General features: G+C 45.3%; 2 protein-coding genes across 2 annotated transcripts in view; one reads left to right on the top strand and one right to left on the bottom strand.

Annotated features, from left to right (window-relative positions):
• ca10a (carbonic anhydrase Xa) overlaps nt 1-18,328 on the top strand; it is a gene marked incomplete at its 3' end in the record, with an annotated part of 163,446 nt that overhangs the window by 75,753 nt on the left and 69,365 nt on the right. The gene's annotated exons all lie outside the window — the stretch shown is intronic.
• LOC306817282 (uncharacterized protein) lies at nt 2,029-4,181 on the bottom strand. Its single transcript, XM_079334034.1, has 2 exons — nt 2,817-4,181; nt 2,029-2,624 (listed from the first exon to the last, which is right to left on the bottom strand). Exons 1-2 carry the CDS (start codon nt 3,645-3,647, stop codon nt 2,184-2,186), a joined length of 1,272 nt encoding a protein of 423 aa, XP_079190160.1. The 5' UTR covers nt 3,648-4,181; the 3' UTR covers nt 2,029-2,183.

Genomic DNA, 18,328 nt, shown 5'->3' with positions numbered 1-18,328 from the left:
AACACTAAACAGAGATACAGTTTCTGATGCTGCTCACCTGTGCAGATTAAAGGCAGCTTCATTCATTTGTAAAGAAAAAAAAACACTTCCTGTTTACTTTTCAAAGCAAGGATTAGGATAATCTTTATTGATCCCCCAATGGGGGAAATTTAGGTGTTACAACAGCTCCAAAAAACAGTAAAACAGGGAATATAAACAGCATCAATAGCAAAAAAAGAAAAAAGAACAGCAATGAGCCAGTTTACATTAATTAAAGATTAATTAATTAATTAAACACCATATGGAATGGATAGTTTCGCTAGCAGGCTAGCTAGTTAGTTAGCTAGCACGAAAAGTACTAATAACCTTGTTGTGCTGCAGTGGATAGAATTTATATTTCCCACCAACAAACTACAAGATATTTCAACACTCGCAATAATATATAATTATTATTATAATATATAATATTATAATAATATATATACACTTTAACAACTGAAGTTAAATTTAAGATGAAGCCATGCAATGGATTATGGGATGTGTAGTGTCTTGACTCCACAAGAAATATATATAATAATAATATAATGTATATAATATGATATATATATATATATATATATATATATATATATATATATATATATATATGCACACAGTCTTGTACCTTTGCCCTTTTCTCAAATTCTTTAACGTAGTTGGGATAGCTGGTTGTCATGGTTACAGGCTTCATTCTCTCGATAACAGGATTTTGTGAAATATATTGATGAACAATTTGAACGGGGAGTTCTACTTCTGTAACCAGAGTCGCCGTCGAGCTCGAGATCACAAAATACAGGAAGCCTTTTTTTTTTGTTTCTGTCTCTTCATGCTTCACACACAGGAAGTGAATAGTTTAACCTTTAAATGCTTATTTATTGTATACTTTGCTAAGGGCTGTTCAGCCTGTCCGCTCCCACTGTGACACCTGTACGTGTGGCTGACGTGGCTGTCATTTGAATCTACATGTTTTTCACTGCTAATCTCTCATCCATCACGGCGAGCTCGGGGCCCTCCACTCATATATCCGTCAGCAGGGAAAAGATGGATGACAGTCCCCGTTCTCGTCCTCTCACCCTCCCTTCTTCTCTCTCTCTCTCCGTAATCCTGCACTCTCATCAGTCATTTCACCCCCGTCTCGAGAGGCAGCTCGGACCTTGATGGCGGAGTAATGATAGACCTGTTTGTATGCTCCCCGTGTTTCAGTATGCAGAGATACATAATAGGGAGTTATTTTCCCAAATGGCACCTGATTTTGTTGAAATCCTGTTCGCTGTACCTCTCAAATAGTCTGCATTATAAACAGAAACACACACACACACACACACACACACACACACACACCGCATGAATCATGTTGGAGATGTTGGATTTCAATCTGTATGTTAAAAGGAATGTCACAATTCAATATATGACGAATTCCAGCTGAAACAAAACGTAATTTAACCATTTACTTCTGTTTGAACTCATTGGCAGCGTTGAAAGAAATGGTTAATATGAAACTTTTATTTTATAAATTTTGTGCAGAAAAAAACTTAAAGAGGTAAAGGATAAAGTAGGAATCAATAAGATCTATAGTGAATTAAATGCTGCGTTCAAGTGCATAAGAGAACTGTCTTCCCCCGCCCCCTCCTCCGTAGAGGCTGCGTGCATGTAGGTTGTCATGTCACACTGAAGCTTCAGTGTTTAGCCAGCTATGCATCTGTTTGTAAACCTTCCTGCTCTAACAATATGATCAGACATGAAGGAAACCTGCTGTGTTGAAGCTTCTCTGACAACAATGCAGCAGCCAGTATGTCCTCCTTCTAACTTTAGATTCTGCTCCTGAAGGGTCTGGATTTGTTTGGACCAGAGAAGGTAGGCGGGGCTTTGAAAAACCTTGTGGTTCACATTGTGTACTTTGTTTTATTCAAAATGCATTTAGAGACCTTTCTCTGTTAAAATATAGAAAGAATGCTTATTTCACAACTTTTTAAAATTATTTTTAAATTTTAAATTTTACATTTTTTTAATTAATTCCGAATTTATATGTGGGAATAAACCGGAGCGTCCCGGAGAAAAAAAAACCACGCAGACTCAGAGTGAACAGGTCAAGTCCTGACGGGCAGAAAGCAGCCGGCTTCAGACTGTCAGGACTCTACATGTCCCCCCTGTGCCTGCTTGGCCTGTTACAGCCGGTGTGTCGGGGCAGCTGGAGGTTGGGGAGATGATGGAGAGGCTGAGGTGGTCACGTGCGGAGCAGCATCTGGTTTTTTCTGATGCTTGTATTGGCGGCGACCTCTTGGAGTGAAGGCCTTCTTGATCTTCATCCAAGTAGAGATCTTCTCCTGCTCACAAAGTTTTTTCTCTTCTGCTGCCGGTTTAGTGGACAGCTCAAGACTCTCCTCAGGTTCAGGCCTGATCTCCTCCAGGTCCTTCTGGAGGCTCTCAGCCCTCAACAGTTGGGCCTCCTCTTGTTTTGGGAGGTCTTCTACCTTCTTCTGCAGCGCCTGACTTGTCTCCTCCTGTGCTGTGAGTCCAGAGGACAGGTCAAGGCAGCTGCTCTTTAATACCTCATCCCTCAGGACCTCTTCCTTCATCCCCTCCGTCTCCTGCACCAGGGAGTCCTCCTCTGCTGCCGGTTTGGAAGACAGCTCAAGACTCTCAGCTTGAAGCTTGATCTCCTCCAGTTCTTTGTGGAAGCTCTCAATCGTCAACCACTGGGACTCGCTTTGTTTTGGGAGGTCTTCCACCTTTTTCTGCAGCCTCTGACTTGTCTTCTTCTTGGATTTAGAGAAGTAATCACACATGTCTAATGTCACATTCAGTTGCTCGATTTCATCTTTCAGAGTCTTGTTCTCTTTTTCACACTCCAGCCTATTACCTTTCTCTACCTTCAACTTTTCCTCCAACTCCTTGATGACCTGGAGGTTTCTTCCTGACCCGGCTCTGTTCAGAGCCTTCTCCCTTTTCAGATGGATTTCCATCCGATTCAGTTCGATCTTGAGGTCTGCGATCGTCTGCCAGTCTGTTTGTTTGGAGGACCGCTCAAGACTCTCCTCATGTTGGAGCCTGATCTCCTCCAGTTCTATCTGGAGGATCTCAGCCCTCCACCACTGGGTGTCCTGTTGTACGTAGACGTCCCTCACCTTCTTCTGCAGGTTCTCGTTGGTTGCCTCTTTTGCTGCCAGTTTGGAGGACAGCTCCTGACACCTGCTGGTCATTTCCTCCAGCTGGTTCTTTAAGGTCAGAGTTTGCTCGGAGGTCTTGATGCCGCTGCTGAAGGATTCTTGCAGCTTTGGGCCACTTGAGTCTTTCTCCTGGAGTGCAGAGATGAGACTGATGAGCTCCTCCTTGTTTTTAGAGGATAAATCCAGTATGTCTGGTCGTATCTCAGAGGACAGCTTCAGGTGCTTCATTTTGTCTCTCAGCGTCCTGTTCTGTTTTTCACACTCCAGCCGTAGTGACTTCTCCTTTCTCAGACGGGTTTCCGTACGAACAAGTTCGATCCTCAGGTCTGCAACCATCTGCGAGTCCATTGGCTTTCCCAGAATTGATGGGGGATGGGGATCACACTGGTCTTCCCAGTTCTCCTCCTCTCTCCTTTGACGGAAAGTTTGAGCTTCCCTGCGCTGGGATCTGTTGTACTGCATGACTGTCTGTAGGTGAAACAGGGTCTCTGACTGAGTGTGTGAACTGTTGGTCTCTGACTGAGTGTGTGAACTGTTGGTCTCTGAATGAGTGTGTGAACTCTTCGTCTCTGAGTGTGTGAACTGTTGGTCTCTGACTGAGTGTGTGAACTGTTCGTCTCTGACTGAGTGTGTGAACTGTTCGTCTGGTATTTATAAGATTCTAAATGGCTTTCATGTCACAAGTTCCAGAAGAATCTTTGATCTCTTTATTTTTCCCAGACATTCTATCACCATGACAACATAACATAACATTTAAATCAGTGCTGGTTAATTCAACATGGCCGCCCCCGGCATTAACATTACACACACCCCGACGCTGATGGCTGAAATAAAAGGATTGGTACCTTCATCTTTTGGAGCTTACAAAGGAAACTTTATTGACACTGGTCAACGCTCCATTGTTGAGGCCTAAAATGCCTGATTTTGCGGCAGATTTTCCAAAAAGAAATTGCTGAAGAACATTGCAATGCATGTTGCGAGGTTTTTAGGTTTTTAGCTGTTTTTAAATTGCGGCAGGAAGCAAAAATTGCAAAATAGTTGGGATTTATTTTTCAAGTCATTTACTTTCTTGCATACACTTCGATGATTGAGTGATATTTTAACCTGAGCAGAGCGATTTACTTTGTGAAGCATATTCATCTGCCTCACTCGTCTCTCTCACACACACACACACACACACACACACACACACACACACACACACACACACAGCCCGTTTTGGATGCCCCTGGGTTTGCCAGATATGAGAGCAGTTATCAGGTCAACAGGTGTTGCAGCGATGGAAGCGGGCAGTGGAACTGCTTCAGATAGAAGTGATTGTACCCGAGCTAAAAAGCCTCTGCATGTTTCTAATAAGCTCCAGCAGCAGAAAGCTGCTCAAACTAGGATCAATGTTGGAGATGAAACATGGAGAGAGGTTAGAACGCAGAAAGCTTTACAGACCCATGCAGAGCTGGCTAAACACTGAAGCTACAGTGTCCACCACATGCAGAGCTGGCTAAACACTGAAGCTACAGTATCTCTACATGCAGAGCTGGCTAAACACTGAAGCTACAGTGTCCACCACATGCAGAGCTGGCTAAACACTGAAGCTACAGTGTCCACCACATGGTGAGCTGTGTGAGCATCCACTGTAGAGAGGAGGAGGGAGACGGCTCTCTGTATTGATTAGAGTTTGACTGCAGTACCCATTTTAAACACTAGGGGGATTAGTTAGATGAGTTATAGTTTTTTTTAATTCTGTGTTTTACTTTGTGAACTTACTGTCCAAGTTAGAGTTATTATCTGAAGTAAACCACCAAGAAAGTTGTTTGTCTTCGGCCATTAGGTAATTCCTCAGAGTTGGAATGGATTCAAAAGTTGAGGAAATGCAATGAGCGGTCAGAGCGTGACCAGTAGATAATACCAAGCACAATAATAATCCTTCTTCTGCTTCCTCCAGTTCGTGTGAACGTGTGACATATGTGTTTCATGAAGCGCCTCATACTAACACATCCACAAACGAACAAAAATTACGAATGACTAAATTCCGAGTCGATTATCACATTAGACGTCTTTCAAACAAGGTCACCTCCATCCTCCACAGGATGTTTAGGAGCTCTGTGATCCTACACGGCTGCATTAAGTGATGCTGATAACATAATGATGCATTTGGCGATGCTATTGGAGCTGTAGGGATGCACTTAGGGGACTGACACAGTGCCGGAAGGGTATTAAATATGAACGCAGCTGTATTGCTAAGAATAATGACATTCCCATTTACAATCTAAGATATCGACGTGGGTTCAGGTCTGAGCACACACACACACACACACACACACACACACACACACACACACATACACATACACACATCGTTGTGTTCATGTCACTTTAAAAGTTTAATGACAAATTTAAAAGGACTTTTTGTTCAGGACTTTGAAGCACACGGCCTGTGGAGGTTAGCACTGTGAGTGAATCGGTAAAAAAACCCATCTCCTCCCTCCTCCCCGTCTACCCTTTTCATACTGTCTGTGTCACTCTTTATTTTCCATCTTTTAGAATAATTACTACACCTCGACAGGCTTCCTGTGTGTCTCTATCAGCCGAGGCTCCTGCGCTGTCTTACTGGATGGGTGTTTTTTTTTCCACCCTCTCTATCAGTTCAATAGTTTTCCATTTTATAAGGTTAGCGCTGACGCAGATTGAAATACATTGCAGCGGCTCTCCAAATCCAATTGCGTGTGTCCATCTTTTTCTTTTTCTTTTTTTTTTTTTTCAGCCCTCATGCACAGACAGAGAGGGGATTCATAATGTCTGATGCTTTTATCTCCACTGGAGTTTTAACCATAACTGAAAAAGCTACGTGTTACGCCTCTCTAAACGCGCATCCACTCGGGTGTTATCTACCTTCCCTCTCTCTTCATCCCATCCACCTGACTCTGCCTGCTCCCTTGAGGCGCTCTCGGCTTAGCGAGGAACAAAATATGTAAAATTGGAGACCCGCTTTTACGGTTCTGGGGTTTTTTTACATTTTGTACCGGCCCTAACAAGCTCCTTTTTTGCTGTCAAAAGTACTTTACCATGCATGTCAACTTCAGTATTTATTCAGAGAGGCGTCACAGACAATGAAGTGGAGCAGCTGCTCTCCCAGGCTTTTCTAGAGGATCGACTGTTATGCTAAATAGAGCAATGGTTTGTCACTGTGCGGCCTTTTCAGGGCAAGAGAGCAATTCGGATCTTGATTAAGATGTAGGTAACTGCTGCACTAATCAGCGCTCTTCCTCCCCCCCCCTTCCTCCTGCTTTTCATTTGCTCCGTCTTCGTTCTGAACCCAAACTGCTCATCTTCCCTCCCCTTTCATTTGAGCCCTGGCCATTATGGCGGACGGTGAGTTAATGAACAGCAAATGGGAGAGGAGAACGGTATTAATCATCTGTGGGCTGCCGTGTGCTCCATTATCATTCAGCTTCTTTCATCTGGCTGTAACCTTTCTGCTCCCTCCACCTCGTCTCCCGCTCATCGCCTGACGCCCGCGAGCGCTTTCAAGGTTCGCCCCAGGTGATCGAGTATTTCTGGAACATTAAGAAACGTTTAACAGGAGAGTCAGGAAATCTGATAAGGTGTCTTGGGATGTCTGGAAATACAAAAAAAGAAGTTCTTTAAAATGGATAAACTAAAATGTCAAGTATTTTTAGATGAAGCCCGACAGCTCGTTTCTGCAGACTCGATGAGAAATTAACATTATTTTGACTAAAGTAAAGCTGATGGTGTTAGCATCTACTTCACATGCACAAAGTTAAAAAGTGAGAGTGAAACTTTCCTATTAAAATGTTCATACAAAACAAGGACTTGATATTATTTCATGAATTTTATATAAACTGTTTGTGTTTGGCCTGGAAGGTAATGATTCACATTTATTTTAAAGGTCACATCCACAATCCTCTCCTCCATCTTCCTCTAACGTGTCTCTAGTCTGTCTCCAAACCCCCCAATGATGAGAAAAGTCCATCCTCTCCGTCTTCTGCCTGCTCCACTTTTCAGAAAATGTGTGCTCAAACAGGCCGTTTGGAGATGTTCCCTTCATGACATCACAAAGGGCAGTAGCCCCTCCCCCAGGTGGGTGACACTCCCACAGCTAGGTGTTTGTTCTGCCCTCTGAGTCTGCCTTCTCACCGTAAACAATAGGACATGGAGCCAGAAAGCAGCGAGTACACCCGAGCCCTTCCAGAGAGGGGGCGTGGTCAGACACAGCTCATTTACATATTTAAAGCTACAGACACAGAAACAGCCTGTTCTAAAAATGTTGTAAATGAAGTTAACAATAAAGTAAAATAATATAAGTGTTAAAATGGATCCATTGACCTTTGATACCAAACACAACAACGATGATAGCAGCACCTTGTTGGATTTGGGGGTGATAGTGAGAGCATAATCATGGTAAATGATCAGAGATAAAACAGAGGTGTAGCTCAGTGTTGGAGATGAGAGTTTTTTTTATTCCTTCCTTGCAGGTGAGAGCAGAGCAGACTTACAATCAATAGTCAAGGATGTTGGCCGTCTAGGAGGGCCGCTTTCACTCTCATCACCAAGGTCCTTCAGAGCTGGATTTAATACTCAGCCCTTGTGTGTGTGTGTGTGTGTGTGTGTGTGTGTGTGTGTGTGTCTCTGTGTGTGTGTGTGTCTCTGTGTGTGTGTGTCTCTGTGTGTGTGTGTGTGTGTGTGTGTGTGTGTGTGTGTGTCTCTGTGTGTGTGTGTCTCTGTGTGTGTGTGTGTGTGTGTCTCTGTGTGTGTGTGTGTGTGTCGGGGAATGTAGCCCGCCGGCTCTCCATCTCTGGGCCGTAGAGGTGAAGGACTGGGTCGGGGAAAAGAGCGAGGGGGCCTCAGGATGGACGTGATCCCGCTGCTAATGATGCTGAGCAGACTCAGACCAGACCAGTCAGAATCTATGGTCCTGATCCTGTCCTTAGTTAGCCTGCACCTCATCCATAAATCCTCCGGCATAGTGACATCCTCCGTATATCTTCCTCTTGTGTGCTAACGTCTGTTTCCTTCTGGTCTTAAATGTGAAGGACTGGTATGTCTCAACTCACAACAACTCCCTCTTCCTTTTTTTAGTCCTTCGATTGTTCCAACTTAATCGTTCTTTGTCATTTTTCAGATTTTCTTCAACCTCTGCCTGCATCGGCTGACCTTGCCCCAGAAACATCCCTTTAGATTTATGCCAGTGCATCTTATGTGCAAACATAACTCATTTCAACGTACGAGCAGAAATCTTTTTCTAGTTTTGGTGTCTAAACCAAACCAAAGTGTAAGAGTTCACAGCCTTCATCACCTGTTAGAAAGACTTGTTTTCTCTCCTCCTACAGTATGTGCCTTTCACTGTTTCCATGCCCAGTGAAGGCTGCTGACGAATGACGTAAAAGGCGATCATTTCATATATTTCTGTGGGGTTCGAGTTGTTCCGAACGCAATCAGAACAGTTTATTTTAATCATGGCGGTTTCTGCATGTGCTTGTTTGAATGGACATTATTTACCAGGGACGTTTGAGGACAGGCCGTTTTTTCAGCTGAATGTTCTTAATGATCTGAAATGTCAGCAGGATTTGTGGACGTGGATAAAGACAGGCTTTTGCACTTAATCTCACAGAAGTGAAGTGTAACAATGGCTGTGCTGCTTTCAGCCGGTTCTGCCCCGCCAGCAGAGAAACACATGGACAGCAGGTGATCAGGCCTGACCGACCCAAACATGCCTCTTTCTTTATTTCTCAGAAATGTTTGTGTAAACGACAAACATGCGTGTGCACTCGGTAAACACATGTTGGAACAAAAGGTGAACCCCTCTGCAGGGGTACCTGCCGTCTGTTTCTTACCACCTGCTGACATCAGAAACAATCTGGGATTGTGGCGCTGTGGCCTCCTCCTGTGAGACACTCGGAGGAGTGCGGTGCAGACGCGTATCGCTAATGACGAATGAAGGACAGGACGCTGTTCGCTCCGCCCGCTCCTCCTCTGCATCAATCTCCTGGAACAAAATGGAGGTTATTTTTCCTTCAAGCTTCTGTCACTGGATTTCTCCCTCCCACATTTCTGTCTTCTGCATCTTTACACCAGCGACACAAAGTGCATAAGTAGTCCTTTGAGAGGAGGCAAACAGCTCGAGGAAGCACTCATTATATTCTGGTGACAGGGATTCATTTCACATGTGAGGAAGCTCTGGCTTAAGGGAAAGCTATCGTGGGCAAAATGCAGACATTTGCCAAAAGCTGTTTTTTGCCTTCAGTGCTGTGCTTCATGTGCAGGGAGCGTCTCCCTGTGCAGTACAGTGCATGTGAAGTGTCAGCACTTTGCAGAATATACAGTCCCTCTCCAGAAAGGAGGGCTTGAAGATCACAGGGAGCCTCGCTGCTCTTGATGTTTGCTTAGTTCTGCCTTTTTTTATATATTTTTTTTTTCCTCAGTTCTGCACGGTACAGTTCACTGCAGACCTTTAGCACTACAGTCACTGACCATACTTAGCTCTGAATTAGGACTCTGAGTATAGTCTGTCAAAACAAGCAGCTTTTAAAACCAGAACAAAAATGAAAGAACTTAACAGGCTGTAATTATTTCTAATGACATAAACAGTATTATTATCCTCCCCTATCACTCGTGTTTAAGCAGAGGATTAATGGGCTCTCATTGTGTCATGCTGTAAGTTAGATGGCTTATTCCAGAGTAAATTCATGTAATAGTAGAACATGACAGCCTGGATATTAAGCGGGGAAAGCCGCCTGTGCCGTTCATGAGAACATGCACATTAACCTACACTTTTAGTTTGAGCTATTTTAAATGACAACATGCATTTCTTTGTCCGTGACGATGATTAATCAACCAGGTGATTATTCTTCCAGGATCCCCCTAGTGTTTGAAATGTGTACTGCAGGTTAAACTCTAATCATCACAGAGAGCTCTCCCCCCTCCTCTCACACAGCTCAGCATGTGGTGGACACTGTAGCTTCAGTGTTTAGCCAGCTCTGCATGTGGTGGACACTGTAGCTTCAGTGTTTAGCCAGCTCTGCATGTGGTGGACACTGTAGCTTCAGTGTTTAGCCAGCTCTGCATGTGGTGGACACTGTAGCTTCAGTGTTTAGCCAGCTCTGCATGGGTCTGTAAAGCTTCCTGTGTTCTAACCTCTCTCCATGTTTCATCTCCAACATTGATCCTAGTTTGAGCAGCTTTCTGCTGCTGGAGCTTATTAGAAACATGCAGAGGCTTTTTAGCTCGGGTACAATCACTTCTATCTGAAGCAGTTCCACTGCCCGCTTCCATCGCTGCAACACCTGTTCACCTGATAACTGCTCTCATATCTGGCAAACCCAGGGGCGTCCAAAACGGCCTTCAAACCGTCACCAGCCTTGAAAACTTAACGTTTGTTTTAATTTCTCCTCACTGCAGACCTCTCTCCACCACTTTAGTCCTACTTCAAAATTACTGATGTAATTTTTTAGAAAAGCAAAGAAAGTTGACTGTTTTGTTGCAGCTATGTTTCCTTGACTACCTTCTGTTTGTGCTGTGTAATCGTAACCCAGAAAGAAAGAAAGAAAGAAGAAAGAAAGCTAAAGCTGCAGAAATAAGTCACGTAAAAAGAGACCCTCAGTGCTGCCTCTGACATCCATTGTGCGCCGGGCTGCAGCCTCTGCAGAAATGAGTCTTTGATGTGTGATGAATGGGGCTGACGTCAGACATGTTGACAGATGTAAACGCTAATTTTCGCTTATCTTCACTTTCAGCAACACAAGATGTGTCCACTCTGTGCACTCGACACCGCTGAGAGTAAATTTAACACGCCGCATTTTCTGAATGCGGCGTGTTAAATAGAATGGGGGGGGAAAGAGGCTGACGTGCACGTTTCTGTGATCAGTCGGATTATCAGCAGAGAGGCAGGTTGATGAGAAAACATACTGCACAGCCCTGAGGCTAACGCTGGGATCAGCTGTGAAGCAACCTGCTCCGCCCCTCATTAATGAGAGTGAGGGTTTTTATTCATATGAGCAGGGTTTTGAGAGAGGGGGCACGTGCTGGGGTTCAACTCACTCTCACATGAGTTTGTATGTACAGAACAGATTCAGCTACAGGATGTGCAGTCTCTCACTTTGTGACTGCTGGAGTCAAAATAAGGCATCTTAAATTCAAAACCAAGTTGATCTTTTTTTTGTTCTGGGCACAAAAAGCCTCCTCAGTGTCAGCTGCTTTTATCGCTGCACTGTCAAAAAGAGGAGTCCAAGATGTAACTTCTCCCTCACTGACCAATCAAAATCAAGAGAGGGTGGGACTTCCGTAACCTGTCTCTTCATTATACTTTCCAGGTTAAGCAGTGCTGCTCGTGCCAGCACTCTTTACATTGTCTTGATGTGAATAATAATATGAAAAGAGAGCTTTTACAAACAGACAGGAGGGAAAACGATGCACTGTGAGAAAACTCTAATCATCAGTAGGCGCTGAGGAGAAGCCGTAACCCACCTGCGATTAATCACCATCAAATCTGATGAAACCGTGTGCCCAGTCCTTATTTATCTGACTGCATGGGCGTTACAACCACACCTGACCAGTGTGGCTGAACAAGACGGTCAACATGTCGGCCTTTTTCTTCAAACTGAATACATCTTCAGGATCCAAATCATAAACCTGGTCTGTGTCCTGCTCCCCAAGTCCAAATGCTCTAAATAAAGTCCAAATCATTTGTGCACAAGTCTGTCAAGTGAAGAGGGGTGGAGTCTAAACCATGGACATCCTTCTGTGTGTTGAAAGGCATTTTGAGGCCTGACCATGGGCGTTGCCATATTGGAAATGTTATCTCCACCTAACTTTGGATCAGTCGAGAAACAATCAAAGGAGACAACGAGACAAAGGAGCTGAGCTGAAGCCTCCTGACAAACAGCTACGACGCGTCTGCCTGTCAGTCACCTCGACGTGCACGTTTCTGAAAAACTCTTCAATAAATCACAACAGACTTATAAAGAACACTTGAGCTGCAGCGACCAACCGTGTACCAGTGTTGAGAAAGTTTACGATTGTTTTTTGGACACTTAAAGAACTGAAGTTTTTTTGCATTTCTGCTTTGGCTTCATTTTTTAACTTTGGAGGTTCCTTGAGCAGCGTGAGTCATGCTCGGGGTCTTTGTGTCATCTGTCCTCATGGAAGCTGCGACGACTTGAATCAGTTCGATCTGTGAAGAGAAACTGTCAAACACCAAACACTGTCACGACAAATCCAAAAACCAAACACATTAGTCATCCTTCCTGATGCTGCAGCCATTTGGCCTCCTCTGCTGTTGCTGCAGATTTCCTTCAGCGTGGACGCAGCAGAGTGTAGCAGTCTTCAACATATTCACAGGCTTTTGCTAATTTAGCATGTAAACAACATATGCTGCTCTGTCAGACTGCGGCGAGGCATAAAGAGCCTCCGCCATCGTCCTCTGTAGGAGTGTCAGTGTTTTCTTTAAGGCAAATTGTTTACCTGCCGCTCTCTTTGCTCAGCGGCGTGCAGAGCTAATGAGAGACAACGGGGGGGGGGGGGGGGGGATTCAGCGGGGAGGCAGGCAAATGTGACCTTTTCAAGCACACCACTGTCTCACTATCTCCATAATGCTCCACGCTTGGCTCCATCCGTCTCCGAGTGTGTGTGTGTGCGTGTGTGTGTGTGTAACCTCTCCTCACAGGCTGTGCTCGTTGGGGGGTCGTGCTCTACAGGTTGGGGGGTTAAAGATGTGGGTGGAGATGCACAGAAAGGTCACGGGCATGCTGATGGAGGACGGTGAATATGCTCAAATGTAGTTTATATTAAGCTCCACGAGTGAATCGCAGGAAGACATCCGATCGATCGATCCGGTTGTGTTTGTAAGAGAAACTGAGTTTCTCCATTAGTGCACTGTTCTGACCCGGCTTTTGACCTTTCACCGTCCTCTGACCGCGCCTCCTTCTCCCGTTAACCCCTCACTGCTGACCCGGGTGCTAACAAGCTCGCTCACCGGTGGTAATGGCGGTCCATGACATGTGCTCCTCAGCAGAGGGCAGGTGCAGAAGTAGCCCCGGGCTACTCCGAGCCAACTCCCAGCACTTCACTTTTTAATTACTTCGGCTGCACTCGGCTGCAGAGTGCCGCGCTGCCCAGTTTGACGAGGTCGAAATCTTCCCGTTTTTTACAGTTTGGAATATGAAAGACATCGTGGAGTCTTTTCATGCTAACAGAAAACGCCCAATCCATGAAGATTCTGTTTGTTCTCCTCATATCTTAATTCACGTCAGGGAGGAGAAGCTTCTTAAGATTCACTGAGACGATCCATCACCGACGCTCTCTGCTGAATTCTAAATGTTTTTATTGGCTGAGCAGCTCCTCCAGGCAGCCTGAGACAGGTTTTCGTTGTAGGTTTTACAGATGGACCCCCCCTGGAGCTGAGCGGTAAACACACCGCACTGAGAATGATTCACTGGAATCAACCATGAACTCTCTGAAAGACTGATGGTTCATCACCGGGACTGGACTTTATCACTGATCAGAACTGTGGCGCTGCACGATTCTGCACGTCCTTCACTTTGTCTAAGGTTTTATATGAACGTTATCAGCGTCAGCTGTCTGTGTGCAGCCCGTTCATTGTTTTTATGTATGTGGTGCAATAGTGTGACAAACTGGTGACAAATGAAGAAAAAAACAAGCAGCTGAAAAAGTAACATTCAGATGTTTTTTGGTTATTTTTTATTAGATTTTTAACTCAGTGACTGATATAAGGGTTGCAGAGAGGTGCAGTGGTTTGCAGCGAGGAGGTTCCTGGTTTGAATCCCCCTCTGACAGACGCCTCCATGTGTGTAACTTAATGTGGACCACTGAGCAGGCTGAGCAGCATTACCAAATGTGAATGAAGGAATGACATTTAACACGCCTTCATGTTTCAGCATCTGCAGTTCTGTGAACAAAGTTCAGTTTACACGGATTAAAACCACAAATTTCCCCGAAAAAAGAGGAACATTGGAACCCTGCTGTTCACCATTTGCCAATTTGTAGTCACTCTATCACAAGTGCCTGCACGCCACCAGTTTGCAGCGCGACGTGAGCAGCCTGCCCCCACTCTTCATTTGTCACACTTACGAGTAAAACCTTGAGAGTGCAGCGTGCTCAGGCAGCCCTGCAGGAACTGCACTTCAGCACAGATTAAAAGATTGATGACTGGAGTCAAGAGAAAATGAGCAAAACACAAGATTCCCATTTGACTCTGTAAGACTCGGCTTGAGTTTGGCGTGCGGCCCTGCACACATGCACCTGCGGTCGGTGTCTTTGGCTGATTCCTGCGCGTCTCCGAGTGTTGGAAAGGTCTGCAGCCTCTGCCTGGCCGGCGATAAAACCCTCCTGAGGTCTGAAGAATAATCTGGAGAGCTTTTAATTTGGAGTTCAGGGTTTAGTTCTCGGTTCGACCGGCGGCGCTGTGTCTTTGTAAACTCTCCATTAGACTGACGTGGCTCTGTGAGGGTATAAGTAAACAAGGTCATGTTCCCCGAACAGGACAAAAATATCACTAATCCTCTTTCCCACAGCTTTCAACACTTTGCTTGATTTAAAGACCATCAAATTCTGTGTGTGCACTCGACCTTAAATCACTGCCCCGAGAATTAAAAAAGCCCAAATTTAATCTCGGGTCCTTTTCTCTCCACGTGTTGATGAAAGCTGAAATGACTTTCTTTCCGCCCTTTTCTATCTCTCAGTTGCTCCTCTCTGCTCTGTCACTGTTAATTGCTTCCCCCTGCACCTGCACGCTCTTGATTTCCACCTGTCTCATTGTGTGATGTGATTAAAATGTAAAACGCTGCAGAGGATGGTGCTGCTGCGACGCTCGCCTCCTCCATCACTCCTTATTGCGCTGGGCCTGGGCTGTTTTGCAGGCAGCACTTTGGGAGCGTGTGGCGAAGATTGAATGATTCTGTGGCTTAGCGTGCTATTTCCTCTAATGCACGGCGGGCATGAGGGCTATCGGGGAGATTAATACTGGTTTGGGTTGTTTGTTACACTGGCATTTATTCTCTCCAAAGTCGCAGCCACCGGAGGGCACTTCTTCATTCCAGACCATGCCAAGCCTGTTTACCCATCAGCCCCCTGCTGCCGCGTCCCTTCCTCTTCTCCTTCCCCGAGTGTCTCTCTGCCTCCTCTGCTTCAAATGTCAGTGTTTGCAATACTCCCGTCTGAACCTCCCCCCCCTCTCTTTTATCTTTCCTTCCTGAAATCTTGTTACGTGTCTTCGCCTTCAGCGCCCCGTGCAGCCTGATCTTTGGGAGAATGCATGAAATAGTGAGAGGAAATTCAGGAAATCTAATAAGGATTTTGTTTTCCACTACAGAGCCTGGGAGAGTGTCAATTCTGTTTCCTCTCCAGTGTGTCAAAGAAAAAAAAATTGCACATCCATCTTATCAGACAGGTTCATAGGAGAGTTATGTGTCCATCTAACACTTAAAGGTGAACTCTTTCACACTGTGGCAATGTAAGCAAACATTTATTGTCAATGTTTCAAACAGGAAATCTTAAATAGGAAGTTTTTAAAGACTGCAGCCAACCATCATTGTGACTTCGGCTCTGAATCAACAAAACAAACAAGGCTGTTTCTGTGTCTGTAGCTTTAAATATGTAAATGAGCTGTGTCTGACCACGCCCCCTCTCTGGAAGGGCTCGGGTGTACTCGCTGCTTTCTGGCTCCATGTCCTATTGTTTACGGTGAGAAGGCAGACTCAGAGGGCAGAACAAACACCTAGCTGTGGGAGTGTCACCCACCTGGGGGAGGGGCTACTGCCCTTTGTGATGTCATGAAGGGAACATCTCCAAACAGTCTGTTTGAGCAGGCAGAAGACGGAGAGGATGGACTGTTCTCATCATTGGGGGGTTTGTAGACAGACTGGAGACACATGTTAGAGGAACATGGTGAAGTTTATTTTGAAGTTAATAACCGCTGCAGAGCTGATATGTCAGTACTCTAACGAATCATTTGTCTCCAACACTGGAGATAAACTCGAGTGTTCCACGTCTATTTTTGACTTGGAGTGATACGGGAACTGAAGAGTGGAGCGAGCACACGTCTCTGTCAGCTCTGTGACTTATGAGATGTGGAAAACACCTCATCAAAAGCAGCCTCTCTGCCTCCTTCATCTGCACAGCGCGCCGCTGACGTGCAGAGCGATGCCTCCTCTGAATGAGTAAACAGCAGCGAGGCCCGGGCCCACTTTTAATTCACACTGCGCAGTTAAATAAACTCGTCTGTGCAGGTGGAGGTGTCAGTGGGCCCAGAAGCTGGGGAATCAGTCCCGACCCAGAATCGTTGTGTTTGGTTTTTATTCCTCCCCACACCAAGACCTATTTCTTTCTGCAGAGCAAGCATCCTGCAAATTGTATTTCCGCCAGAAAATGAATTTTGGGAAAGTTCAAGGGTACCATATATATTTTGTTCTTCCCATGGTTTCAATTTGTGTTCATACTTGCCTGAGTAGTGACAGGGAGGGAGGGAGGGGGAGGGGGGGGTGCGATTTAACGTCCGGGCCGAGTAGAAGAGGCATTAAATCCACCCCGCAGTTTTCTCATCAATCAAGTGTTTGGAACCCGTCAGATGGAAACATGTTCACAGATTTCACAGGAAGCTCACTCACTATAACCTCACACACACACACACACACACACACACACACCGGGGAGCACTTATACTGAACCTCTCATGTTTCTGTGGAAAACATATTTAAAAAATACATAAAAGCTGACGCTGACAGTGATGTTCATCGTGTTGTTGTAAGTTCGGCCTGCTCCACGCGGGGGCGGGTCATTTTGAAAACACACCTTGGGGGCGGCTGTGTCTCAGTTGGTTGAGTCACTCGTCTTTCAAGCAGCAGATAGATACAACTGTGGCGTAGTGAATGGCGCTGACAGATCGAGTATGTGTGAACTGGAGGTTACTCTCCCGGACTGTTTGGAAATCGGCAGATACAGTAGGATGACCTTTCTCTCCTGTGACCCCTAAACTACATTACAAACAGTACCCTTTGTTTACTGGCAGGTCAGGACGCCGTTGACAGCAGTGAGTTTCTGCATCGACTTTAAACTGCAAATCTGGAGTTGAAATTTTTCCTCCTCCCTCACAGTGTGAAAAGACCTGACGATGTCTGTCTCTGTTTGCAGGACCTGGACCTGATGAGTGGGCTAGGGTTGGGTTCATGGTCAGACTCGAAGCCTCTGATTAAAAGAGGATGAGAGAGTCGGACAGGCCGAGATAGAAATCAGACGCACAGGGACACGGTGAGGTAGTTAGTGATGAAAGAGTGCTGAAGAGAAGCGAGGACGATTCTTCTCCTCCCCTCTTCCATGAAGGTTAACCAAAGCAGCACACACACATCCGTCTAAATGTGCCCCGTACACCTCTCATGTATTCCTCCCACTTGTGTGCTTAATTGTGTGGCGGATTGGATGAAGACTTTTAGTGCTACAAGGATGTTTTCCGTTCTCTCGCGTAGAGCAGAGCCCGTGTTTTGCAGCAGTCCCTGTCCATTTCTGGCACAAGGACACATCTGTTCTGTGCTAGCCTCCTAGCCTCAACTCTGTGTTCATTTCTCCAGTGTCACACAAGTCAAGGTTTTAGCACTGGGATGCTAATCAGCTCAGACTTCAGTTTTTCCTGGAAGAGAAGACGTGTCTTAAAATCATTAGTACGAGTGCTGTTTTGTTGTATTTACTCTGAACATGAATGGATTAGGTCTTCCAATTAGAAGAACACTGTGTTGCACAGAGACATCACAGCTTGCATCTAAACATCATTATCTGGTCTGAGGCTCCTTCTTCCCCTTCAGGCAGAGCACGCTGGTCCAAAAATCTCCAATTTGTTGCCTCTCATTTATTAAAGCCAATTATTTTTTTTACACCCTCAACAAACGTGATGGATCTTCTGTGACGTGAATTTCTCCGCTTTCATCGAGCTATTGTTAAAATCGACGCACCATCGCCCTGGGTGTATGGCCTCGATTTTGTGTTTCCTCCTCCGTGAACAAAACTAACAAGCAGCCAGGAGCAGAAAGGGCGCGCTGAGAAACAACATGTGCTGTAAGGGTGACAGCTTCAGTGGCTACAAATGGGCCCTCAGAAACAAACAACTCAAAGTGCAGCTGGCG

This window comes from Symphodus melops (genome assembly GCF_947650265.1).
Source record: "Symphodus melops genome assembly, chromosome: 21".
In the NCBI taxonomy this organism is placed as follows: domain Eukaryota; kingdom Metazoa; phylum Chordata; class Actinopteri; order Labriformes; family Labridae; genus Symphodus; species Symphodus melops.
This window is presented reverse-complemented; position numbering and strand designations above follow the sequence as displayed.